This window comes from Phlebotomus papatasi, chromosome 2 (assembly GCF_024763615.1).
Source record: "Phlebotomus papatasi isolate M1 chromosome 2, Ppap_2.1, whole genome shotgun sequence".
Taxonomy (NCBI): domain Eukaryota; kingdom Metazoa; phylum Arthropoda; class Insecta; order Diptera; family Psychodidae; genus Phlebotomus; species Phlebotomus papatasi.
Window position 1 is genome coordinate 39,345,721 of NC_077223.1, and position 26,360 is coordinate 39,372,080.

A 26,360-nucleotide genomic window follows, 5' to 3' on the forward strand; every position below is an offset into this window, starting at 1 on the left:
TCATTGATATACTTTATTCACAATTTTCCACTTCCGGCTAGCAATTTCTTCCAAAAAATAGAAAATGTTCCAGAAATTGCACGAGCACGCGAATCTCGGGATTTTCATGCATTTTTGAACGTCTGTGGCCAGAGATCGGCCCAAATTCCTAAAATGTGTTGTTCATATAAGTTATTGGTATATTTTCTTCAGGATCTTCAACTTCCGTTCAGGCATTTCTGCTCAGAAGATTAAAAATTTGACTAATCATTTTTTGTTTTATCTTACATGATCGTGGGGATGAATCAAGTCAAGATTGCCGACAACGGATTTGGGGAATTACAACACAGAGGAAATTTCTTCGGATCATCCCCGAGGCAAGAGACAAGGCAGCACCAGACTTGAGAAAAACATGCAACAGTTCCTGCCTCATTAATATTTTTAAAATATTTGTAATTTTCTTAAATTTTCCTTTTTTTAATAAAATGTAATCTTACTAAAAAAAAAAGTTTTATTATTACAAAAAATAAAACGATTTTGAAAAATTATTGTTAACCCCCAACAGGGTAAGACCGCCTCCAGGCGGTCTTAACAAAAATCACATTTACAGCGACAATAAAGGTTTTATTTATTTAAAAGTACTATAGTGTCCTCGGTAATAGTCTTATAAACATCTCTTGAAAGTTTGAACTCATTTTGACTCTTCGTTTTGTTGCTATTCCCAGTTTTGTGTGACAGGTCAGAGAAAAAGCAACAAAAAATATTTGTGCAAAAAAACTCATTTCCAATTTCCATAAAAATACCGATTTAAAGTTATTTGACTAAAATAAATTTATTTTTTACTGAAAGATAAGTCATTCTACTTTGTATATTTTATTTTAAAAATTTTGAAAAAACTAAAAATGGGAATTTTAGAAGCAAAAAAAGTTTCAAAAAATGTTTATATTTTCTCACTTAGCGCCTAAACTAAAAAAGATAATGAAGAATGGATGGGTTTTTCGACTTTATTGGATTATAATTATCCTAGAAAACATTGTTTTAGAACTTTTTTTCGCATATTAAAGAAAACACCGTTAGAGGGTTAATAAAGAAGTAACACTGGTGTTAACAGAATGGTAACAACTCTGGTAACAGAGTGTTAACAGCGGCAGCCAAAAATTTAGGTATTACAGTAGAGTCTCCTAAATTCGAACGCTCGGGGGGTATTTTTGACATTTCTCACCTCCCAAATTCGAACGATTTTTTCAAAACTAACGAAATTTGTGTGAGATTAAATTGTACTTTGAATCAAATTTCCGTACTTTCTTGCAAGCCTTAGTGGTAAAATACTTCCTTTTCATTTTACACGACCATAATGTATGTAAACATTCAGGAAGAAGCACATAAATATGATTTTCATTCACCAAGAATACGAACTTTCTAACATAACCTCACAATTGACGTTTTGAATCCAAACGGCGTTCGAATTTGAGAAATTCAGATTTGAGAGACTCTACTGTAGTTCCACTAGTGACCACCATGAACGCTGAACTAAAACATTTGTTAGCAACAAAAAGTGAGATGTTTTTTTAGGAGACCAACCAGAGTTGTTAACAGAGTTGTTAGACAGCTGTTTGCCAACTGTTAACACCTGGTCAGCCGGGCATTGTCTCTAACCTCACTTTTGTGTTTTGTTTTTAGGAAAACAAACTTTTTTCTCACGAATAAATTGTGCAAAATAAAAGTGAAATGGTGGAAAATAGTGAAGAAAAATCAGTTGTATCACTTCTAGGATATACCGGGACACAGATTTGTCGGTTTTGTTTGGGAACAAGTGAGAATTACCTTGATTTGTTGACAAATGAAAGAGGCTCCGATGTTATTGTTTTTCTCAAAAAATATTTAAACTTCTCAATTGATTCCTGTGATTCCTGGCCAAAATGTGCCTGTTTGAAATGTGTAGAAAAAATAGAATCCTTCAGTAGACTTTGGGAAACAATTCAGAAGAGTGAAGTAGCCCTGAGGGAGATATACATAAAAAAGGAAGATGTGGAATCTGAGGAGATTCCGGAACTCTCGGAAAGTGCCGTAGATGAAATTCTTCTGAAGATTGAAGAAAGCTCAGAAAGTTCAGCACAAGAAAGTCCCTCGAAACCTGATACTCCGCCTGTGGACGATGGGAATAGAGATGAGCTTATGATAGGTGAATTTATAGCTCTAATTTGTGATATATGCAAAAAGGATTTTGCAAAACTCGGGGAATTGCGCCTCCATTTCCGGCGGGAGCACAAAAAAGTGTGGTATGTGGTGTGCTGTAAAGTTAAACTTAGACACAGGAAGCATATCCTGGAACACTTGTCCTATCACACAAATCCCAATGCCTTCAAGTGTCCTCATTGCCTCAGGCAGTTTATGAGCCAACAGGCTCTCTCGAATCACACTGAGAATCGCCACAAGCCCGAAAAACGCGTCCTAGTCTGTGACATCTGCAAGAAGACCTTTGCTTTCAAGTCCATCTTGACCACTCACATAAGGGAATTGCACCTGAAGATCAAGAGGACGCCCAAGAAGATAAGGGACATTCCAAGACCAGAGAAAAAGTGCATTTGTGAGATTTGTGGACGAGAATTTGATAGAATGAAGACATTGAAGAGGCACTTTGACACCCACTCAACTTTCTTCAAGTCCAGTGCTAAGACAGAGGCACAATTTAAGTGTGACCAATGCGAAAATGTGTACAAGACCAGGCATTCACTGTACACTCACGCCAAAAAGCACAGTGCCTACGGGACCTACAAATGCAAGATCTGCCCTAAAGTTTCTCCTACGCCAAATGCCCTGCGGAAGCACGTGAAGGATAGTCACACGCTGACCAGGGATTTTGTCTGTCACATCTGCAACAAAGGATTCAAGCGCCAGATCGTCCTTAAGGTAAGAGAATTCCTACCTAATAACGAATAAGCCTAGATCAACTTATAATAAGTGAGATTCTTAATGTGAACCAACTCAAAATGCCTGCCAATATGAATTGAAACTGAATTTGAGATTGAGAAACGTTCTGAAGAAATTTTGGGACAAAACCAAAAGGCGTGACCGTTCTCTGTAATTTTGCTACACTGAGAAAAAAAGAGGCTGCGATTAACTTTTTTTTCTCGTAACTTTAACACTTTTTATATGTAAAAATATATCAATATTTTTTACCGTTAGATTTACACCTTTTTAAGAGTAAAATTAACATGAAAAAGGGTAACTTTAACCCCTAATACACCTAAAAAGGGTAATATTTACACTGTTTTCGGATCAATACTGCAGGGTAAAATTAACATTTCCGGAATGTTATTTTAACTTTTTCGGATTTCTCGCAGTGCAAAGGACTAAACTTTATACACTCAGTCCCGGTATTATGCACTTCGGGATTATGCACCTGACGAGATTATGCATATATGTACAATTATGCAAGTTTACCTACTTTTGGGAGTCAATTTATGAAATCATTTTTGAAATACGCCTGAATGTATACTATTTTGTGACGCGGAAAATTTGAAAACATTTTGCTACTTTTTCAGAATAAAACTTCAATTTTCTTTTATTAACCCTTTAACGACGAGACACTTTTTACGGACTGAAAATCAACAATAAAAATTAAACTGAGAAACATAATCAATGATAAATCTTACATCTAATCTTGAAAAGTCCAACAGAGTGATTCGGTGTATTTTGTGCTTCTATGAACGAGGGGTTTCTTCTCGCGGTTGAATGTTGATTAGTGATGTTAATGAAAATCATGTTGATGGTCCCCCGAGCGATTTAAAGAAGAATCTCCACATTTATCAATGTTTCAGATAAGTTTTAAAATATATTTTCTCAGAAATGTTTAGGAAATTTGCTCTAAAATAGGTACACTTCATATTTTTGAAAAATGACAAAAACCAACAAATGAGGCATTTAGAGTGATCGGAGCGGGATGTCTTAGATTAGCAAAATTGTAGTCCTAAGTGGTGCCTATCGCCTGGTGTCAATGAATTTTTAATATTTTGTTTAGTTTATTTTATACAAATTTTTAAAACCTCACTTTAAGACCATTTTTTTGGTAATTCTTAGAGAAACTCCAATTTTACACACTGAAGGAGTGGTTTTATAAAGTCTTTTGGACTTATCAAAATTGAAGCACAGCTAATGAGCTTTCTAACGGACGCACAATTTTTAAGTTCTGTTCACTAGAACCTGAGATATAACGGATAATGTAAGGCAAAGCAGAAAAAATATAAAAGTATTAATAAAAAAAATGTTACGTGTTGGAGCAAAACCAAGACTAGATTCTTAATCATGGGACTTGACTCTATCAAACGTACCATGTGAGATCTCCGTTAGAAAAAAAAGTTGTGAATTTGTTGCATAGTGTTATCGGCCTAGATCAAACGGTTACAGATATCAACTTATGGTTTTCAGTGACCCCCTATAAAAACAATATCTTCAGACGTTTTTTTTTTCTTTTGCCCGTTTATTTCTGGTTATATTCTATGTTCAGAAAAAAAGCAATTTTGAATTTTCCAAGAACAAAGTTTAAGCACTCTTTAGAATGGTTTCTTTTCCAACATTTATATCCGATTTCTTCAAATTTAGAGTTTTTTTTTGAAAGATTTTAAAATTTCGAATATTGCTGCATCGGTCTTAATCGTCTATGAATCAGTAAAGTATCGATAAATAATTTAAATTTCTCGAGAATTATTTTTTATTGACGTTGTGCGGAATCCCCGGATTATGCAAATTTTCGGGAAAGAAAACACCGCGCGAAATGACAAGCATCCAGAAAATTTGCATACCCACAGGGACCACAGGAAAGTTCTTTCGAATAAGTCGAAAAACTTTCGAATAGGAGCTCATAATGTGAAATAATTTTTTAAATACCTCTAAACCCCCTAAATGTATGCATTTTTTTCGAAGCAGTAAATTTGAAATGCGTAACTTATGAACAGTTGGCGCTAAAAATAGTACAAGATATTGTCGAAAAAAATATTTTGCATATTTCACGGCGTTTCCGAAACTTATTCAAAAGAAATCTCCTAAAAGTATGCAAAATTTCTGTATGCACAGAAAAAACATATTTTTTAAAATTGTTCGTAAATGTTTGTGAATTCCTATCGGGAACTTACGAAATGCTCATAAATCGTATAACACACAAAATAATTCATAAAAGTTTGTACTCTTTTCTTGAACATTGTTTGTAACATGATTACTTGACGAGCATTTTTATACTTTTACTTTTGTATTTCGTTCGTTAATATATGTAAACACACAAAAAATGTTCGTAAAATTTTGACATTATATTCGTAAATGTTCGTAAAATGTTTGGCATGCAAACAAAAATTGCCGAAAAAGTTATGAACAATGTTTGCGAGAAAAGTACAAACTTTTACGAATTCGTTTGTGGGTTAAAAGATTTACGAGCATTTCGTAAGTCCCCAATAGGAATTCACAAACTTTTACGATTTTTTTGTGTATAAAGCCGTTTTGCGCGATTTTTCTCGATCAAAAAAAATACAGGGCGTCTCGGGATTATGCAAATTTTCGGGACACAGAAAAAATATTTTGTAAAAATGTTCGTAAATGTTTGTGAATTCCTACGGGGGAGTTACGAAATGCTCGTGAATCGTATAACCCACAAACAAGTTCGTAAAGAACTTGTTTCACAAACATTGTTCGTAAGATGATCATTTGACGAACATTTTTTGTACTTTTACAAACATTTGTTCGTAAATGTTCGTAAACACACAAAAAATGTTCGTAAAATTTTGTCATTTGTTCGTAAAATGTTCGTTAGGAAAACAAACATTTACGAATATTATTACAAAATATTTTTTTCTGTGTACATAACATACAGAAATTTTGCATACTTTCAGGAAACTTCTTTTGAATAAGTTACGGAAACGCCGCAAAATATGTGAAATATTATATTATTGGCACCAATTTTTAGGATATTTTCTGCGTCAAGGGTTCATAAATTACGCATTTAAAAAATTTACCGCGTAAAAAATATTTGTATACACTTAACTCTTTCCGGACCACAACATATCCAGCGAACGAATTTAAGTAAAACTCATTTTATTGTAACTCTTAGTGGTCAAATATGACACTTTTACAGAGAAAGAATTTTTTCCTCTGGGAAATTGGAAAACTCATGGGTACTCTCGTCCCCAAAAGAACGCAAAGGATACAAACTTCAATTTTCCTAAAGTCAATATTATCGATTTTGTAAACTATTTGTGCGTGTCAAAGGACTCCTTTACAATGTTGATAACTAAAACAAGATGAATTATTGACTAGTATCTTCTGCGATGTCCAGGAAGTGCTAAAAAAGACACCAAGCTCCTGCATGTAAACAGATTCCTCGTAATATTTTACACATAACACTTTAAAATACATTTCTCTCAACACGATGTAATTGTAGGCACATTAAGCTTTCTCAAGAGCCAAAAAAATACTTCATCGACAATAAGAATTCATTAAAATCTGGAAGAACTTCCCGGAAAGCAATCTCCCGCGCTGCCAAATGTCAAAATTATCGACCATATTGGCAGAAATGTCGCTTCCGCTTGGAATTTTGTTACAAGGTTGGTGTCAAAAAGCAAATGGCGGACATTGGCGGGATAACCTTATATTTGAAATCTAGATTTTTGGGAACGAGAGTACCCATAAAGTTTGAACAAGTTTTTTGAAAATTTTAGAAAAAATTATTTTTCGAATTTATGCAATCTGTAATTGTTAGTTATCATACTTATTGGCCCCGAGAGGTTTTTCCTTATACGAGTCTAGAAATATCAAAAAAAGTCACAATATCTCCAAAGGAAGCAGAAAATCGAAAATTCACGATTTTTGACCAAAAATATCTAAGCTCAGGAGTTAATTAGGATCCTGCAAAAAAATATCTTAGATTTGGACATCCTTTATAGTTTATAATCATCCACAAGAATCGGATTTTTATCGATTCTAGATAGTCTAAAAAAATTGTTGTTTCCATGGGTACCCAGTGTCCCAAAGGAGACGAAAGAGTTAACCATTATGTCGAGTATAACTACGCTAAGCCGTCCCTCGGCTAATCCTCAGGTCTGTCAAGGCCCTAAGGGATGTGAATTTTGACTTTATGAAATTTTCCTGATCTAAAAGGGTGTGCCCCGGGCGTTTAACTTAATTTCCTTTCTGCTAATAATATTATACAACCTATCAATTTTTGTTTTAAATGACAATTTTTTCCAAAATACTGCCCAATAAGCTGAAAGCCAAAAAAATTTGTCATTTTTCGATTTCGAGCTTTAAATCAAATTTGCAACCAATTCGTCGTATCAACTCGTAAAAGACAGCTTACCTACCATAAGTTGATCTGTGCTTAATTATTTATTTTCCCTTTGAGTTGTTTTGCAAAAATCTTTTTAAAGGTCAAGACAATCATTACGAGCATTCAGCGAAAACTTTCGCACTTCAGTTAGCTCTTTTAATTTGTATTTGAAGGAACATATAGCCACCCACACTGGAGAGTATCTCTATTCCTGTGAGATTTGCTCCAAACAATTCCGGGCTGGAGCGTCCAAGAGTCAACACATTCGCCGGGAGCATCCAGAGATGCGCCAGAAGACCACCTGCCCTCGAATTCAGAGCTAAATCTTGGGAGTTTGTGTGTGTTTGCGTATGGAAATATCGGGCACTCGTTATCATCCAGCAGACTCAAGTGACGTCGAAGACGATCTCAGTCAAAGGTCAACTGATTCTTAGTTGTGATTACACTTCAGTTGGTGTCATTTGTTCAGTCAGATCGCATTCCAAAGCCAATTTCGTTTTTTTAGGGAGAATAAAATGAGAATTTTTGGTATTATCCTGATTTCTTTTCTGCTCCTTCGGCATCAGATTTATTGTGAATTTGCAGAAGGTGAATAAATTTGTGTGTTTTGTGTAAGAAAATCCTCCAAAAAAAGATTCTTTTCAACATTTTATATTCAGATGATGATGAAGAGGAGCCCCTGACGGAGGCTCCAGTGACGGGGCACAATGCCAAAGTGGCCGAAAGTCGCCTTTCAGCCCAAATATTCGCCATTATCGAACACTACAAGCAACCAGATCCCATTGGACTTCCTGGAGCTCCTGTTCCGGACCCCATGAAAATTCCACCCATCAAGAAAACCCTCACCATGACCACACTGTACATGGAGAATATTCTGGCGTACGGACTCTCAAAGTTCAGAATAAAGTTTGTGAATATGGACTTGAAAGAGATGAAAGTGTTTGCAGGGGTTCAAGTGGATAAGATGACGCTTGTGGGCAATTACACTCTCAATTCTCTCTTTAGTCGATCTTCTGGACCATTTACAGTGATTCTCAAGGATGTTTTCACAGAGGGAAATGTGACTTTGGGCGTGGAACGGGATGGAAAAATCAGGACGCAAGACATTGCAATGGACAGCACTTTTGCGGATATGTCCATGGATTTTCAGAATCTCGGTAAGTCTTAAAATATTATTTTATTTTCAGCATCATTTTTTCGCTGAGATTATTTACAATCTTAGTTTTTGGTCGTCTTAAACCCCAAATAGAGCCAAGCTAATCCTTGAGAATTAATCCCGTGGAATTTGGCAGTAAAGGATTAGGTAAAGAAAATGTGTGCAAAGGACCTCTAACCCATTTTTCTAAACCCCCAGTATATTTGGGCTAAACCTTGACTACTAAGTTTTATTGACTGAATATTTTGGAGGATCAGCATGAGTCTATTTGAGATTTTAGCAGAGCCTACTAAGACACGTTAGAATGTTTTAAAAAATTCCGAATGTAAGGGCCTCGACAGACCTGAGGATTAGCCGAGAGACGGCTTAGCGTAATTATATTCGAAATAATAATTAAACTATATTTCTATCATTTTCCACTAAGTCGTCTCTCGGCTTAAGTCGTAAGCGTGTCTAGGGCATAAAATCCCCTTTGGAGATTGAATGATGAGAATCTTTGCAAGATAATTTCGTATTGGAATACTTTAGTTAGAAGAATATTTTCGGTGAGGACTGTGTCTTGGCTAGTAATCTCCGAAAAGAAAATAAAATGAGGAATTTGTTAAGAAACTTCAATAAATTGGTCTTAAATATGAATATTCATGTAAGTTTTAATACACGCCAACTCCATTAAGGATAATCAATTAAAAATAAAATTATTGTTTTTATCTTTAATTGAAACTTTTACTACAGAATTGCTTACAATATTGATGCTATTACAGTGGAAATAAAAAGACCGATCCTATCTTATCTAAGTGCCCAAATAGACTTAGGCTGAACCTCAAGAATATTCAGTCTGTAAAATTTATCAGAGAAAGATTAGGTAAAGCGAATGCATACAAAGGACTTCTGGAGGGTATTTCTGTAACACTCTGGCAATGCCATATGACAAATTGGGTTTGAATCTCAGGAGAGCTTTTTCGAAAATGCGATTCTGTAGCCGTGACATTGCCATTTCAGCTCACGTGACTCACGTTGGGGTTGTAATTCGGGAAACTCCTTTACTCAATGGTATTTCGATATATACTACATTGTCCTATGCACTATGTGTGTCTCGGAAAATCTCATCAAATGGTGCATTACTGATATTAAATTTCCTTGCCATTTCTTATAATCACCTTAAATGTGTCTCGGCTAAAATAATCTTACAGATTTTGCTTTATTTTTGAATTATTGTAAAGTTGTGTATCTGATAAAAAAGTATCTGATAAACTGATGATAAGGATGGAGTACTTAACTTTTGAATAATACCTGTCTCATAGAAAAATTTTGTGTTAACGTTTTGACTAATTCAAGATAATATAGGGAAAAATGAAGTACCTTCGGACAATTCAAGCTTCGGACAACTCATTTTTTCCCTGTTCTTAATGGATTTTACACATATCTCTTTTCTGGAAATTTGAGGCATTGGATCAGCTATTCAATAGCTATTGATCTGCTATTGAAATATTATATCATAATGGGCCAAAATAATTTAAAACACATTGAAAAAAAAGTGAATTGTGCGAAGCTTCAGTCGTCCGAATGTAGTGCGATTTCCCCTAAAAGGTTTTGTTTTATTTTTGTGCGTTATTTTTCATGTGAAATGTTGTTGAAAGAATCCAAGTAGAGTTTTTAAATTAACAACAGCTCAAATGGCTCAAATTAGGTCATTTTTTCAAGTCTATAAGACATAAAATCTCTGTAAAATTGTGGCTGAGCTTTCCTACAGTCTCATTTAATTAATTAGTGCTCTTTGAAAGAATCTACGGGGAATGTTTAATGACCAAGTAATTAAAATGCATAACAAAATGTGATCCAAGAAGAAATGACATTAAAGGACATTGATTTTCGAAAATATTTCGAACACAGATATTTTCAGAAATAAAGATTTTACGTACCGAAAGATAGACAAAAATAAAATGAAATAAAATCTCAGATGACTCATTGGAGATTTTTAGTTCGAAAAGATGACTTCGTTTTGTATAACCGTTGTTGAAATGCGCTGCATTCGGACAAAATATCATTGATATTAAAAAAGAAAAATTAACTTCGGAATTTTCGAAAAGTTATGAGAATTTTTGAATTATTCAGCCATTATCGATAGTCGAAATCGAAATAACAAAAGGTTAGCAAACATTTTTTACAAAATGGCTTAGCTTTTCTGATTTTAGAAATCCATTTTCGAACTTTTAGAAAAAAATTATGGATGTATTCAAGCTAAACGTTCAGACAAGAAATGAGTGTAGTGATTGATCTCGAGCTCGATAGCCCATTTTAAAAAAGAACTTAAAAGTTTTCTATGAAATAGCATTAGAATTTGTTACGTTGTTTTCTAATGCCGTATCAGTCAATGTGTAAGCTTCACCCCAAAAAGTTTTGCGGTACAACTTTTCAGTTAACTCAAATTCTAATTGTTCGAAATTAAAAATATAGGGCGCAAAGCGAAAGGTCTCGTGAAGTACTATAAATCCTTATATAGGTATTATAAACGCTAGGTGCTCTGACGTCGGAAAACCGAAATTTCGGCGATAATAATACATTCGGCGAGGACAAACTCAATTTGAAACAAATTTGAATTTCCTTAAAAAGAATCTTTGAAAACAAACCTTTCAATTTGTTTTGAAATTCATAGAAGGCGTGGCTTATTTATTTATGCCACGCCTACTTTGAAGTTTTGAAGAAACATTTTATGACAGACATTGAGGAATACTATATTATTTTTCAAGGTTTCATGGGTGCTGTTTTTCAGAGTTTCGTAAACTCTGCCTCGAATCTTGTTTTTGACGCTATGAAGCCTTTCATGCTCAAAGAGGCGTATGCTAAAATTTCAACAGAGGTCGATTCACATCTGGATAAAGCAATTGCGGAGAATGTTCTGCCCAATTCTATAGCGCCTTTGGATATGGCAATAGCCGAAGGCAGGAAGAAAATCAGGGCTTTGGGGTATGATCCTTTCAAAGTGAGGGATTACAATCACACAGTGGGGATGTTCAGCATGGAGATGACGAATACTTGGATCATTGGTGTATCTTCCTTCTACAGAGTCGGAAATATCACAGTGTCAATGCAGAATAACACAATGACAGTCAGTAAGTCCTTTTGTGTAAGTTTCTTTTTAGCTAGGACATACTATAGTGATTCGTGTCTGCAGGAACGCAAGTTGGAACGCAGCAGATTAAAGGATCGACTCAATGGGAGCTTTCGGTGGGAAGTGGGATGATCACAAGGGGCGGAAGGGCTCAATTTACAGTTGAGCATATCAAAATGACCACAGCCATGAGTCAATCACTGGATGTGCGGAATAGGCCAGTGATGAAGGATTTACAGATGGAATTGGGGAATATTCAGGTGAGAACAGAAGGTGCTGGAACACTGGATTATCTCATAGAGTTTGCTGTCAATATTTTGCCCAATTTACTGAGGTATCAAATTATGGATGCCATTGAGAATCCGGCTAAGACGAGAATTCAGGAGGAACTCAATAAAATTGACGTGGAGAAATTTATCAGACAAAAATTGCCGGAATTTGAAAGGTTGGGTCTCAAGATGGACTTTGACTTTGAGTTTTAATCACGAAAAAGAATATTACACTTGAATTTGCACGGTTTCTTCCGAAATATTTGTGTATTTTATTTTATAATTTAATAAAGGCGTTTTTAACTTAATTTTTCTTTTTTATTTGTTGTATTCCAGAAATTAGTATTTCCGCGTATTGGCCGGGTAAATAAGGGACTTTAATATTCTCTATCTAAAATTATCTCTGTCTAACTGTGTTATCACACTAGCACATTAAAATTTTAATATGATTCACATTAATTGTCACTGGTGAGAGTCCAAATGTGTAATTTGTGTGTTTGAATCATTTTATATTCAAAATTTGATCTATTTGTTGATAAAAAGGTGGACTTGGCCCGCAAAATTTGATATAAATTGATTTATAGCATTAATGCAAAAAATTAATGCGATTTTCTCTTTAATTTTTTAATGTGAAAAATACTTATGCTTTAGGTAAATTTAAACTTTATTTTTGCAGGCCAAGTCCACTTCTTTATCAATAAATAGTAAAACCCCAAATATTGTGACTCAAAGACACAAATAACATATTTGGACGCTCACAAGCGACAATTAATGTGAATCACATTAAAATTTTAATATGCAAGTGTGATAAAGCCGTAAAAGGAGTAATTGCTAAACTTCTTAATCAAATCACTGAAGGGACTGTACCAAAAAATGAAGAAAATTAATGACCAAAAGCATTTTCTTCATAATAAAACTACTTTTCCCCTGACTGGAAGGTCAAATAAGATTTTTCTCACTTACCTCGGGCCTGGTTGATCACCTGCTAATGCCACTGGAGTCTGCAAGAAAGAAAAAGACCATTATTTTCCCGAAAAATCGAACCAAAATTATCAAAGGAATTCTCCAAGAAACCGCAATCAGATAAACAGAATCTCTTGATACTCACCAGGCCTTCTGGAGATCCTCGCTGGAGATGCTGGGGAATTCCCACCAACAGCTCCCGATGATCTTAGTTCCTTGATGGGACTCAACAGCGATCTCCAGGTACTCTTTTATGCACATAATACTAAATTTGATTGAACTATTGGCTTTTCCTTTTGAAACACCAGCCTCCTGGAGACCACGGAATACTCGAATACCGCTTATGGAGTCTCTAAATCTAAAGTCTAACTGGTAAAGGAGGGCATGGAGATGACGTGATCTTTCGCGCCGAGTTCCCCTAACCTCACTTTGATTGTTCACTTCCGGAAAATCCGAAAAACTGCTTGCTTTTCTTATTTAGGAACGATTAGCGACACTCAGGATTGCTTTTTTCATCATAAATGCACTACATTTTTTCCTTCAGATCCCCACAAACCTATCAACTACAGAATTTCCCGGGAAAAACTCTATTTATTCACAGAAACACTTTTCACTGAAGCACTTTATTTCTTGCATTTACCACCACTTCCTTCATAGAAAACACTAAACCCCCACATGCATAAGGCGCCCAAGGATGCCCACTCACGAATTTCACTCAAAGAATTAGGAAAATGTCGCGGGAAAATGCGAAAAAATGGGAAAATTCGAGAGCCTCGAAAAAGCTTTCAAGCTTCCCACGTACTGAAACAACAGTGAAAAAATGAAGATGGCGCATCGGAAGGGGAAGAACACCGTTAACATTTAAGTGCTTCCTCGAACTCGAAACCGTTCAAAGCCGGTTTGAGGTCTCTCTGAAAAATGAATAATAAAAATTGCGTAAAATTTTTGTCATTCAATATAATTTTTTTCTGTACAGAATGAAAGTACGAAAAAAAAATTGTTAAAAAGTATTCATTTGGCTTTTTCATCCACAAATTTTAATAATTTTCACTTGGTTTTTGTAATTTATTACAATTTCTTCTGTAATAGGAAATCTCAGTAGAGGAGTAGACATTTCAAGTCTTTTCTACCCTTCTAGACTTTTTTTCAAGGGTAGAAAAAACCTTATAAATGTTATTTTTGTAATATTTTATCGATTTCATCGATTTTCTTGCTTGTGTTCCACGAAAATGAGACCAATAAATTTGTGAGTGTGAATTACAGTGTGAAATCTAATTAAGTATCCTGTGTAAAAATAAAAATTTTTCGCAATTTTTGCCATTCATTTTTCAAAGAGACCCCAAACCGGCTTTGAACGGTTTCAAGTTCAAGGAAGCATATAAAAGTTAACGGAGCTCTTCCCCTTTCGATGCGCCATCTTCATTTTTTCACTGTTGTTTCGCTACGTGGGAAGCTTGGAAGCTTTTTCGAGGCTCTCGAATTTTCCCATTTTCGTGTTTTCCCGCGACATTTTCCTAGTTTTTTCAGTGAAATTCGTGAGTGGGGATCCTTGGGCACCTTATGCATGTGGGGGTTTAGTGTTTTCTATGGAGGAAATGGTAGTAAGTGCAAGAAATAAAGCATTTCAGTGAAAAGAGTGAAAAGTGTTTCTGTGAATAAATTGCAGTTTTTTCCCGAGAAATTCTGTAGTGAATGGGTTTGTGCGGAGCTCAGGGAAAAGTGTAGTGAATTTGTGATGAAAAAAACAATCCCGAGTGCCGTTAATTGTTTCCAAATAAGAAAGGCAAATATTTTTGCAGATTTTCCGGGAATGATCAGTCAAAGTGAGGTTAGGGGAACTCGGCGCGAATAAGGACGTAAAAAGTATTCAGTGGTCTCCAGGAGGCAGGTGTCTCAATTGGAAAAGCCAATAGTTCAATCAAGTTTAGTATTATGTCCATAAAAGAATGCCTGGAGATCGCTGTTGAGTCCCATCAAGGAGAAGCATTACCAGGATCATCGGGAGCTGTTGGTGGAAATTCCCCAGCATCTCCAGCGAGGATCTCCAGATGGCCTGGTGAGTCCCAATCCCAAGAGATACTGTTTATCCCTGAAAAATAATTGCGGTTTCTTGGAGAATTCCTTTGATAATTTTGGTACGATTTTCCGGGAAACTTTATATAATGGTCTTTCTCTTTTTTGCAGACTCCAGTGGCATTAGCAGATGATCAACCAGGCCCGAGGTTAGTGAGAAAAATATCATTCAAATTTCCAGTCAGGGGAAAAGTATATAGTTTTATTACGAAGAAAATGCTTTTGGTCATTAATTTTCTTCATTTTTGTAAGGTTTCTTCAGTGATATAGAAATTTACTTATGACGTCTACACACTAGCGAAATTTATGTCCATATTCAAGAGTTTTACTGCTCGAACTCAAAGAGAGAGCAGTTATAATAATCGTCTTTTTTTCAACTTCTCACTGTTCTGGAGCTTAAACGGTAAGAGATATCGACTTCCGGTCTTCGATGACCCCTCTTCAAATGACATTATCTCGTACCCAACCTCTTTACTTTTTTCCCCTCCCCTTTCGTACGTTCCCTATCCCTCTAAAATAGGTCAAAAATGAGGTTTTTCCAATTTTGCAAAAAAATGGCCCAAGCTTTTTCTATGATTTTTGGATATTTTTGGATATGGAAAAGCTGGTCCTGGCGAACATTTCGCCCAAACATACCTATGAACGGAAAATTCGCCATTTTGAATTATTGAAGGTCAAAGTTCAACCACTTTTGAAGGTTCATTTTTCAACCGATTTGGTTAAATTTCGATTTTTTGGAAAGGTACTGCAAGGTCAAACCCGGCTGCATCGGTCTTCATCGATAATGAACCGGTTAAGTACCCATTTCTGAATAATTTTATATCCCTAATAATTGATATTCCCTAAAAATAAAGTTTTTTCGATTTTTCTCAAAATTGGCCCAAGCTTTTTCAATGATTTTTGGATATGTTTTAGAGCTGGTCCAGGCAAACATTTCGCCCAAACATACCTATGACCGGAAAATTCGCCATTTTGATTTAATCAAGGTCAAAGGTTTAGTACTTTGGAAGGCTCATTTTTCTTTTTGGTTAAATTAGGATTTTTTAGAAAAGTATTGCAATTTAGATCCCGGCTGCATCGGTCTTCATCGGTAATGAAACGGTTAAGTACCGATTTTTTGATTTTGAAATGCTTTTGTGATTTATGAGTCAATTTGATCTCTAGTAGATCAGTTATTTTAAAAGATTATGCAAAAAGCTAATTCACGGTGAGCTCTATCTCGTGAGTTCGCGCATTCCACAAAGCTGGGACGCTTTGTCATCTCTTTTTCCTACACAGTCAATATGGACATAAATTTCTTTAGTGTGTAGAGGCTATTAGATGATGAATAAAATTGTTTAAGTGGGATTAAAAATTTTAGCAATTAAGGCGTCTACACATCGGGAGCAATTTTCGTCAAAAATTTAATTTTTGACAAAATTTTGACGTTTCCACTTACAACACTGCAAGCAATTTCCTTCAAAAAAGCGATTTTTGACAAAAGTTACTCCCAATGTGTAGAGGCCATTACTCCTCTTACATAGAGATAATTTTAAACTGAGAATGTTAAAGCCCCTTAACAAGTGTAGTAAAATTATAAAAAACATTGTTCTAAATAAGAAAATTACTTTTGAGGGAGTTCACTACTGTCCTCAAAGAAAAAATACCCAAAAATATTAAATTTATCGAAATCCATCAAAAGTTTTTTTTTTAAACTGGGTAGCGATTTATAGATCAAACGTAATTTTAATCTATGAAACTAGGTTTTGAGATGATGTGGGTCTGCTTTTAGTTTGATTTGGTTTTCTAAGAGAAAAATTATTTCAAAGTCTAGCTAAATCTATTCACAGTTCCCCGTATGTTTCAAATTGAAATATCAAATATAAAGTACCTAGCGAGTACCAAATGCTAACCAATTTCAATTCAGCTAAAAAAATTGTATTTTTAGCGTAATTCTGCTAGATTTAAAACTAAACTCGCGAAGTAGTGCCATTTCCATATATTTGGTTAGCACTTTTTGTTCGAAAACTGCTGACCGGTCAGCATATTTTCATTGATGGATTCAGCAAAAATATCTTGAAAGCGCTGCTTTTTTCAGCTAACTGTGCTCGCTGGGGAATTGCCCTGAAAAGCCTCAAAGTATGCAATTTTTTATTGCGAAATATACAAAAGTATAATTTATTCAAACTTTGACGATTTTAATTTTAAATTCTGAAGCATCATGTTTATTTTCTTCTATTTTGGTCTTTTTCCATACAAAATTAAGTAAGTATTTGGTTTGTTAATTCTGCCAGTATTATCACGATATTCCCCCAGTTTAAATTCATCAAACTTCTCGAGTCGCTCTTGATATATTTCTTCTTCTTCCTTATCAGTCACATCTTTGGAAAATCTATTGGGCATTGATCTTAAAAAATTTTCCTTGTGCTCATCACAACCAAATTCAAAGAAATTTTCTCTTAGTTCTGCCTTAGTGTCCACAAAACCTGCCATTTCCATAAATTTTAGTCCTTTGGCTTTGGATTTGTCAATTTCAGTGTAAGGATACACGTAGAAATCCTTCCATCCGATAAAATATTCCTTCCAACGGGGTTTTTCGCAGACACTACATATAGCATCAAATATTGGTGAATCTGCCACAATAACGAGAAAACAGTCTCCTCCAGGTTTAAGCAATTTGTAAACGTTGTCCATGGCGATTTGTTGATCTGCCACCCACATTAAACAGAAGAATGATGTTACATGATCAAAAGTTCCGAGTTTCTTCGACATATCGTCAGATATTTGGGTTCCAATGTCAAGAACTTCACAAGAAACACGATCATATCCCTTGAACTCCCTTTTCTGTAGCTCAACCATTGGCCCAGAAATGTCTGACAGAACGAGTCTTGAAAAATTTATGGGCAGGAGAGGATAAAGTACTTCGCGAATTGTATTTCTAGGACCACTTCCGATATCCAGAAGGGAATCATTCCCATCTTTGCGCCAATTTATCCACTCGTAAAATTCATCCATGAGAATTTTAGTGTAAACTTTGGTATAATTGTTACCTTCGAAGTACGATTCAGCATTTTCAAAAGACATTGCCAACACTACCCACACCCGATAAGCCTTTTGCTATGGATGAAAAAAATAAACTGAGACCTGAAAATAACCAATTTGGGTTATTATCACCTTATCTACAAGTGTTTAAGTTACAAAAAGGTACACTGGAGCGTAAAGAAAAAAATGCGTCTGTGAATTTGATAAGATAATGTATTTGTCTGTATTCGATTTTCAAAATTTATTCAACTTTCTTCCCATACAAAATTAAATAAGTGCTAATTACATCATATTTTCCAGCGTTATCATCATCCTTAGCTGCTTGCTGACTTTTAGTGAGATGCTGAATACGTTCCTTGATTATTTCATTTTCTTCTTCCTTAGTCACTTCCTTAGAGAACTTATTGGGCATTGAACTAAGAAAGTTCACCTTTTGCTCGTCAGAAAGAAATTTGATATAATTTGTCATCAAATCCGCTTTAATATCTACAAATCCGGCATTTTTCAAAAACTTCATTCCTTTTTCCTTGGCTTCATCCAGTTTTCTGTAGGGAAATGCATAAAAATCCTGCCATCCGATAAAATATTCTTTCCATCGAGGACTTTCACATACAGACGTAACAGCATCTAGAATAGTTGAATTAGCAGCAAGTACAATAAAACAGTCTCCACGGGGTTTCACCAGTTTGAAAATGTTCTCCATTGCAGTCTCTTGGTCAGGAACCCACATTAAGCAAAAGAATGACATTACGTGGTCAAAAGTTCCAAGATCCTTAAGCTTTTGCTCACTAATTTTGGTTCCAATGTCAAGAACTTCACAAGAAACACGATCACATCCTTTGAAGTTCTTTTTCTCTAGTTCAATCATTGGCTCAGAAATGTCCGACAGGACGAGTCTTGAGAAATTTGCAGGAAGACAAGGATATATCACTGCGCGAACTATATCCCCAGGTCCACTTCCAACATCCAAAAAAGATTCTTCCTTATCTTCACGCCAATATAACCACTTATGGTATTTTTCTATGATGATGTTTGTCATCTCTTTAATGTGATTATTTCCTCCAGAATATACTTCTGCTTTTTCAAAAGACATTTTGCTGCTGTTATTCTCTTTTAAAGCAAAAATACAACTGGCAATTCTTCCAACTTATGCTACTTAAGGTTAATGAAATTTAAGCAAACAAAAAAAAATAACTGATAAAAATTACGACATGGTGCATTGTTGTTTGTTCTTGGAATGTAAATAATGCATTAAAAGTTGAATAATGAAAAAAAAGAAGTAAAGAAATTTATATAACATCGCAAAGTTTCTTTCTTTTTTTTTAAATTGAAAATCGAAAATATTTTAGAATGTTTTTGTTAGTAACTCAATAAGAACCCAATAAAATGAGAATATTTTTATTTAAAGTCTCTCATTCGAAAAATTACAGTAGACTCTCTCTCAATTGGGCATTTGGGGCGAAATGTCATCCGGTTTATCGATAGACTTTTGCGTCAAAGCCTTTGTAAATTCAACAAAAAGCGCTCAATAAAGTATCACGATAAAATAGGAAGAACTACAACGAATTCGAGCAAATTAGCTTCATAATTAAGCATGAAAATTGTCAATTAAATTTTCCGCCCGATTGAAAAAGAGCCGATTGAGTGGGAGTCTATTGTAGCCAAATTTTTAGTTTTAGTCGAGACAGACTTGCTGTGAAATATTTTTGAAACACGACTGTAGGTCAACCATTAGTAGAGTCTTTAATTCGGACTTAAAGAAATTAAATAAATAAACAAAAGTTATCTTTTTTGTTCTTTCTACACTAAACTAAAATATTGAATTACAACCTCTAACAGAGAACTGGAAGATATATTGTTTCAGGTGCAAACCACTAGGTGGGATTTTCGAAAATTCATAGGTACTGTTGCGGATTTGACCGGAGACCACGACGACAGGAAGCAAGAACAAAGGCCAGAGAGTTTAACCTCACAAACACTTTATTTACTTCACTGACAAAGTAATTCGGGGAATCTCGTGCAGCTTAAAAAGCGCACAGAGGAGGGATTCGCGCTCTAGAGTGGAGAACCAATTGCACAAGCAGGATAGCTGCAGCAATATTCTCGCTTACTCGAGCGCGGATGATATACCCAAACTCAAACTTAACCGTGAAAGCACATATACTCGACTTACTTTGCTGCGAGTATGTGTTGCTCACATGAATTATAGGTGTAACTGCTAAATTCAGTAATGCACGGCACTCAACCCCTAAAGAGCGCCGTGCAGCATCCCCTAGGCAGGGCATGCCTCAAAGCAGGTTCGCAACAGTACACAGTAAAAAGAGATGTATTTTTAAATATCTCCATTTAATAAGGCTGTAGGATCCGTTTAAGCGTAGGTACTCCAAAATGTACTTCACTGCTGGAGACTGGAAAATATCTTGTAGTGCTTTGTTCATAAAATAAAATTTCCTTGCCTTATCATAATTTTCTTAAGGGTGTCTCGACTAAAATAGAACATTTGACTGATGCGAATACGCATTTAATTTGCAGAACAGGGGAGTGTGCGCTACCTTCGGACGACTGAAGCTTCGAACAACTCAATTAGCTGAAAATCTTTACAATTTCAGTTATTTCTCCAAATTTAAGGCGTTGGACTAGCTATTAAAATTTAATATTAAAATGAATCAAATTCATTGAAGACTGCAAGAATGTGTTGTTCAAAGCTTGAGTCGTCTGAAGATTACGCTCTTTCCACTAATTTGGAATCCCTTCTAGATCGAAATTTTCAAATTTCCTAGAAAGAAAAAAACAAAAAACAAGAAAACTATAAAGAATTACAAGCTTCTTATTCAAAAGTATTTTTTTGCTTTTGTTCATCTCAAACATTGAGGGAAACTCAAAATTTCGAATTAAAAATAACTCTGAATTTACCCATTATTATTATTTAAAAATGTTAAAATCATTAAAATGCTTTGTGATGAAAATTTGATAATGAAGTGAAGGTGGAATATTTCTTATACGAAGCTCGTTTCATTTAAACCTGTTTTTTTAATTTAAAATTAAGAATGGGACTTATTTCAATACAAAAATTTCATTATCATTTATTTCATTATTTTTTTATTATCTACTTCATTCTGAGCATGAAAGTGAAATTTTATGGCTCGAAAAGAATACAATAGGCAGGGGTCTCTCGAGATTTCATTTTTCCGTACGTTTTTGCATAGAGCCACTGAAGACTATTGGCAAGTTTTTTTCTGAAGAGAATTGATTTATCAGTCTAATATATTTCGAAATCGTGCATTAAAAACTATCTAAAAATACATATTTCATAATGTTCGCCGAAATAATACAAGAACTATGAGCAAATTTGTGTAAGTTGCGGTGCAATGGCTGCAAAATTTTTACAACACTGAGAAAGAAAGAGGCTGCGATTAACTTTTTTTCGTCATAACTTAAACACTTTTTGGGTGCAAAAATATGTCAAAATTTTTTAATCGTAATTTTACACCTTTTAAGGGTAAAATCAACATGAAAGAAGGGTAACTTTAACCCATAATACACCTAAAAAGGGTAATATTTACACCGTTTTCGGATCAATATTGCAGAGTAAAACTAACATTTCCGGAATGTTATTTTAACTTTTTCGGATTTCTCTCAGTGAAGGAAAAGTGAAAAATAGCTTCACTTTTTATTAGGCTTGATGGGCCTCTGACAATAGGTTTCTCTCGGCTTAACCGAGTTTTTTACCTTCATAAGCAGCTTTAGGAAGTTTAAATTCAAAAATATCCGGAGTTTACATTTTTAAATGACTCAATCAAGGACTTAATTTTGTGTGTGCAAAGCCCTCAAGTTTTCCTCTAGATTTCTAAAGATTTAAAATACCGAAGAAATATAACTCAGATTTATAATTTTCAAATTTTGATAATAATGATATCGATAATCGTAAAAACATGTTTTTTTTTAAATTCATTTGTCTCATTGTGAAGGATCAAGAGACCTTCAGAGTTGAAATAGAGGAACACTGAATGCGAAGTTGTAAAAGAATGACCAGAAAATTATGCCTTCGAAGAACGAAGCGGACTGTGTCTAACAAAACTTTTATGGTACCATCCTTGTCCCGATGCTTTTATTGACTTTGGCCAAGACTTAGCAGGAGATCCAATTATTAGCACTTGGCATACAATCCTGTGAATTATCTATTAATTTTTCATATTATGTTTTTAACTAATTGGCAGCGTAACATGATTGAAATTACAATTAAATAAGAAATATACCTGTAATAAAAGTAAATAGTAAAAAAAAAGATTTCTTGAAAATTCTTTAAAATGGCAGAGTAATTCCTCTTTTATTCTTTGATACTTTGAATACTTTTCATTTACAATATAACTTATCATAAGTTTTATCATAATTCTAACTAAATGTATTTTTTAAAGTTGCATAAAAAGAAATTTATTATTTTTCTATGCTTGAATATTTTCTCTAATAATAATAATAAAAATGTCCTTGGAAAATTGAATTTAAAAGGAAGAATTTTTTTTTGAGAAATGACCACGACTTTTTACGATCACTGACCTCTGCGTTTAAAAAAGGTCATCTCCAATATTCACATCTTTTTTTGTCAAAATAATTATTTTTTATAGCCTCTCTGCTATTTGGAACTTTTTCTCTCAAAGTCACCAAAATAAACTGGAATATTTTGGAATGCGTGCGTCGTCTTTTTTTTCGTCTTTTAGAAGTCCAATAAAAGAAAATAAAAATTTTGTGCAGGCGAAAAAAGTTGAGCATTGTGAAAAAAGCAAGAAAGACCTTCGTTTGAGCGGAAAAAAGAGGCAGTAATTGGTGTTGTAAAGGAATGACCAGAAAATAATGTGTTCGAGGAAGAAACGCGTGGAGAATGTCTTGGTCCTGCTTCTTGTGGCAGCCCAGAAATTTATGATTTGCTCTGGTCTCGATGGCTCAATTGACTTTGGCCAGAAACTGGCGGGAGATCACAGTGGAAATGGGAGGAAATCTACCAAATTGACCATGAAAACTTCAACATTTCGGAGACATACTGTGCATGAGGAGACTTCTTTGAAGGCACTTTCGGGAATTTAGTTTTTGGTATTTTTGAGGAAAAAAAAAACAACAGATTCAAGTAATTCATGCTTATTTAGGATATGCAAAGGTTTTGAGACAATATCAGATTTTTATTCTGCAATAATCACACTTTATTATGTAAGGATGCAGTTGCTAAAATAATTAATCATTCTAATTCTGCAAGATTCTGTTAGGAATTAGAGATATTTTGAACACAAATTAGAGAAGTATTATTGTGGGTGCTGTAGGTATTGAAAAAGTTTTTTGTGTAAACTCTTATTAGATGCTATAACTAACTTAAAAACGGTTTATTATTTTATTGTCTATATCTCTGGATTTTTAAAGCTGTTTCGTAGTTAAATTCATGGGACAAAGTTTCATGCTCACAAGTTCCAACACTGCAAAGTTTTTTCGACCACGTCATGTTCATGTTCTTATGTTTTAATGTTTATTTCTTAAGTGATTAAAATCAATTTAAAGACTTCCTCAAAAAATTACACACACCATAACGCAAGAAATAATGCAATAAAATTTTGTACAACAATTAATAACGCGTTCAAATCGCAGGGTTTTAGCTGATCAAAACAGACTTTAGCTTTACAATAAAAATTTCTCAAATCGTTTTTAATACGGAAATTGTCGACGATTCTTTAAAAATTAAACACTAAGAATTGTAGGGATGAACTTATAAAATATAAAACGTTAACAGTCTTCAACGCCGAATAGAAAATTTTTGATGTTGACTGAATCTGGAACGTAAATCTCTAGATTTTTTTTATCTTTGAATTGAGGTGTAATATCCAATTTTTTTGGAATGGTTTGCTTCCTCCGATAAAAGTATTAATTCAGGGGTTTATTCATGGTAATCTCAAAGTTCCAAATCTGTTATCAAAAAAACTGTGGAAGTTATACATTTCCCACTTTTAAATATAATATTAATAAGATAATAAAAGACTTGAACAGATCTTGTAATAAATATAATATGAGGCTTAGTTATCCATAAACTAGGAAATATTGAATTTTTGATTTTTTTTAAAGATTTAAGTTAAATAAGTGTGAAAAAAACGCTTCAAAGATATAGAATTAGAAGCTTCTTGTAGTTACTACTATAAGGAGCTTATTGTAAGTTGCCTCAATTTCTTTTTTTTTAGAATTTAACTCATGAGATGTTTTTAATTGACCGAAAGTTAACCATAAGAGGTTTTTTGCTTAAAAAAATTGAAATTAAAGAAAAATATATTAAAATTCGTTCTCCATTTCTATGATTTCTAAATTACTTCCTTTTGTAATTATTTTCTTAATGGGACACCCTTGCTTCATTTTTGTCCTTAAAAGTTTGAAGGTTTAAAAGGTCAAAGCCTGAACGAAATTTGAAACTTTAATACTCTCACTGTCCCAAAACAAGTGTTATGTTTAGGGAACAGTTGAGGATTAAGGAATGGTATTACAGATTTTTTTTTTTAAATAGTAAATACTATAAGTATAAACTTTTATTCATTTTTACTGGTTATATTGAAGTCCACCCACGATGTTAAGGAAATAGTGTCTTAAAAATTGCATGTTATTTTTCAAAGAATTCCGGTAGATATTTAATTTTTTTAAAATCTATTAGAATTTACATTTTCAACTAGAAATTCTCTTCAACTTTCAGTGTAAGAAAGAAGGGATTAGTTCTTTCCGTTATACCATAGCTACGGTTTTAACTTTACAAAAAAAACGATAGAAAGAAAATTTCTCTTTTTCTTTATATTCTGTTATCTAAAAGTGCTAAATGGTCAGAGATATCGACTTGGAGTCTACGGATGATTACTCCATGAGTCAACATGAAGATTATTAATTTGACCCTAATTTTCCCTCATCCCTTCCCTTCCACTCCAAAATTATGTTTTTTGTGATTGCTCAAAACCGCAGCGTATGATTTTTTTATCAGAGGTAGTTGAGGGGTTGGGAGAAAATAAGGGTTATCTTAAAAATCAACTGTTTGACTTATGGGGAAAGGGGGGGGGGCATCCGAAGACACCAAGTCGATATCTCTGACCTAATCCTTTAATACTTAAATCTCACGAAAATATTTATATAAAAGAAAAAAGTTTTAAGACTAAATGTGGAGAATACGGGGAAAGTATAAAGTGTTCGAAACCAGAATGTTTGTGATACCTCAAAGCCTTCCTCTAAGATGTGATTTATCTTAGAATTGAACCTTAAAAAAATCATAAAATAGACTATTTTGATAGGTGAGTGCATATACAGTATCGGCCAAAAATTTCTTGATAAAGCAGATGCTAAGAAACATTCAGGACTCATCACCATAAATTTTGACGATTTTATGTACCTAGAAGGAAGTGGGGCTACTTTGAGCTGTGGGGCTGCATTGTTATACGATTTTTTCGCATACTATTAATGGAAACTGATCTTAAACATGCTGTAATTTGGATAGACAAAGTAATTGTGGATCTAAATAAAATAATTAGTAAGAACCAGCTTCATTTAGAAATAGGCGAAAAAGTCGTATAACAATCCAGCCCCACAGCTCAAAGTAGCCCCACTTCCCCCTATATCCTGCCATGATTTTCCATAAAATATTTTAATTATCGACGTAGATTCATTCCGGAAATATTTCAGGACGATTTCCTTCTTTTAAATTCTTGTAACTCTCCATTTTAACCTAAATTATAAATTAACTAAAAGTACATTATTTACCATTACTTTTATGTGCATATATTGACTACTGAAAACATTAGAAATGTGCAATGCGACCATTTGTCTCTCAAAATAACTTAATTTCATAATATAACTGGTATCAGGATGTTGATTGCACGAATTTGACCATTTTGAGCATTTTTTCAAATTCGTCAAGAATTGGCCGACAAAAAATATTCAACTTTTGGAAAACCATTATTTTTGACATGACATAAAATTAATTCATTTTTTTGAAATACAGAAATCGACTGCTCCATTCCATACTATTCTAAGTCGATTTAGAATTATATTACTCCGAGAGATATGTTGTTCCTGGGACCGAGATCTATAACTGGTGAAAATTTGGCGGTTATCCGGCGTTCGGGTAACGAGATATTCAACTTTTTCGAAAAACATTACACGGGCAGCACAGGAAATCGCCCACTTCAAATGGTTCTCTTGAAAAGTTGTCATTCTAAAATAGAATAGTATGGAATGGAACCGTCGAAATAACATCTATGGATTACAGGCAACTCATTTACAAAAACAAAAATTAAAAAAAGAAGTATTTTTTCTATCATTTTTTCCACCTGACTTCTCGAACATATAGCTTTGTCTTTAGCCGATACTGAATGATAGACAGTCTTACTTGCAGCAACTCAATTATGTATATGATCCGATCTTCTCAGTATCCCTATTTATATATTTTTTTATTATATTCTTTAATAAATTTGAATT

At 34.1% G+C, this 26,360-nt stretch overlaps 4 protein-coding genes across 4 annotated transcripts; 2 read left to right on the forward strand and 2 right to left on the reverse strand.

Moving 5' to 3' along the window:
- Window positions 1–1,610: 1,610 nt before the first annotated feature.
- LOC129804112 (zinc finger protein 287-like) lies at window positions 1,611–7,823 on the forward strand. Its single transcript, XM_055851190.1, has 2 exons — window positions 1,611–2,889; window positions 7,465–7,823. Exons 1-2 carry the CDS (start codon window positions 1,708–1,710, stop codon window positions 7,612–7,614), a joined length of 1,332 nt encoding a protein of 443 aa, XP_055707165.1. The 5' UTR covers window positions 1,611–1,707; the 3' UTR covers window positions 7,615–7,823.
- Window positions 7,706–12,133, forward strand: LOC129804110 (uncharacterized). Its single transcript, XM_055851189.1, has 4 exons — window positions 7,706–7,879; window positions 7,951–8,448; window positions 11,195–11,557; window positions 11,620–12,133. The coding sequence occupies exons 1-4, from the start codon at window positions 7,807–7,809 to the stop codon at window positions 12,036–12,038; spliced, it is 1,353 nt and encodes a 450-aa protein (XP_055707164.1). The 5' UTR covers window positions 7,706–7,806; the 3' UTR covers window positions 12,039–12,133.
- Window positions 12,134–17,075: 4,942 nt separating this feature from the next.
- Window positions 17,076–17,939, reverse strand: LOC129800950 (juvenile hormone acid O-methyltransferase-like). Its single transcript, XM_055845695.1, has one exon. It carries the CDS (start codon window positions 17,922–17,924, stop codon window positions 17,076–17,078), a length of 849 nt encoding a protein of 282 aa, XP_055701670.1. The 5' UTR covers window positions 17,925–17,939.
- Window positions 17,940–18,109: 170 nt separating this feature from the next.
- On the reverse strand, window positions 18,110–18,921 carry LOC129800951 (juvenile hormone acid O-methyltransferase-like). The gene has a single exon (XM_055845696.1). It carries the CDS (start codon window positions 18,919–18,921, stop codon window positions 18,124–18,126), a length of 798 nt encoding a protein of 265 aa, XP_055701671.1. The 3' UTR covers window positions 18,110–18,123.
- Window positions 18,922–26,360: the final 7,439 nt, after the last annotated feature.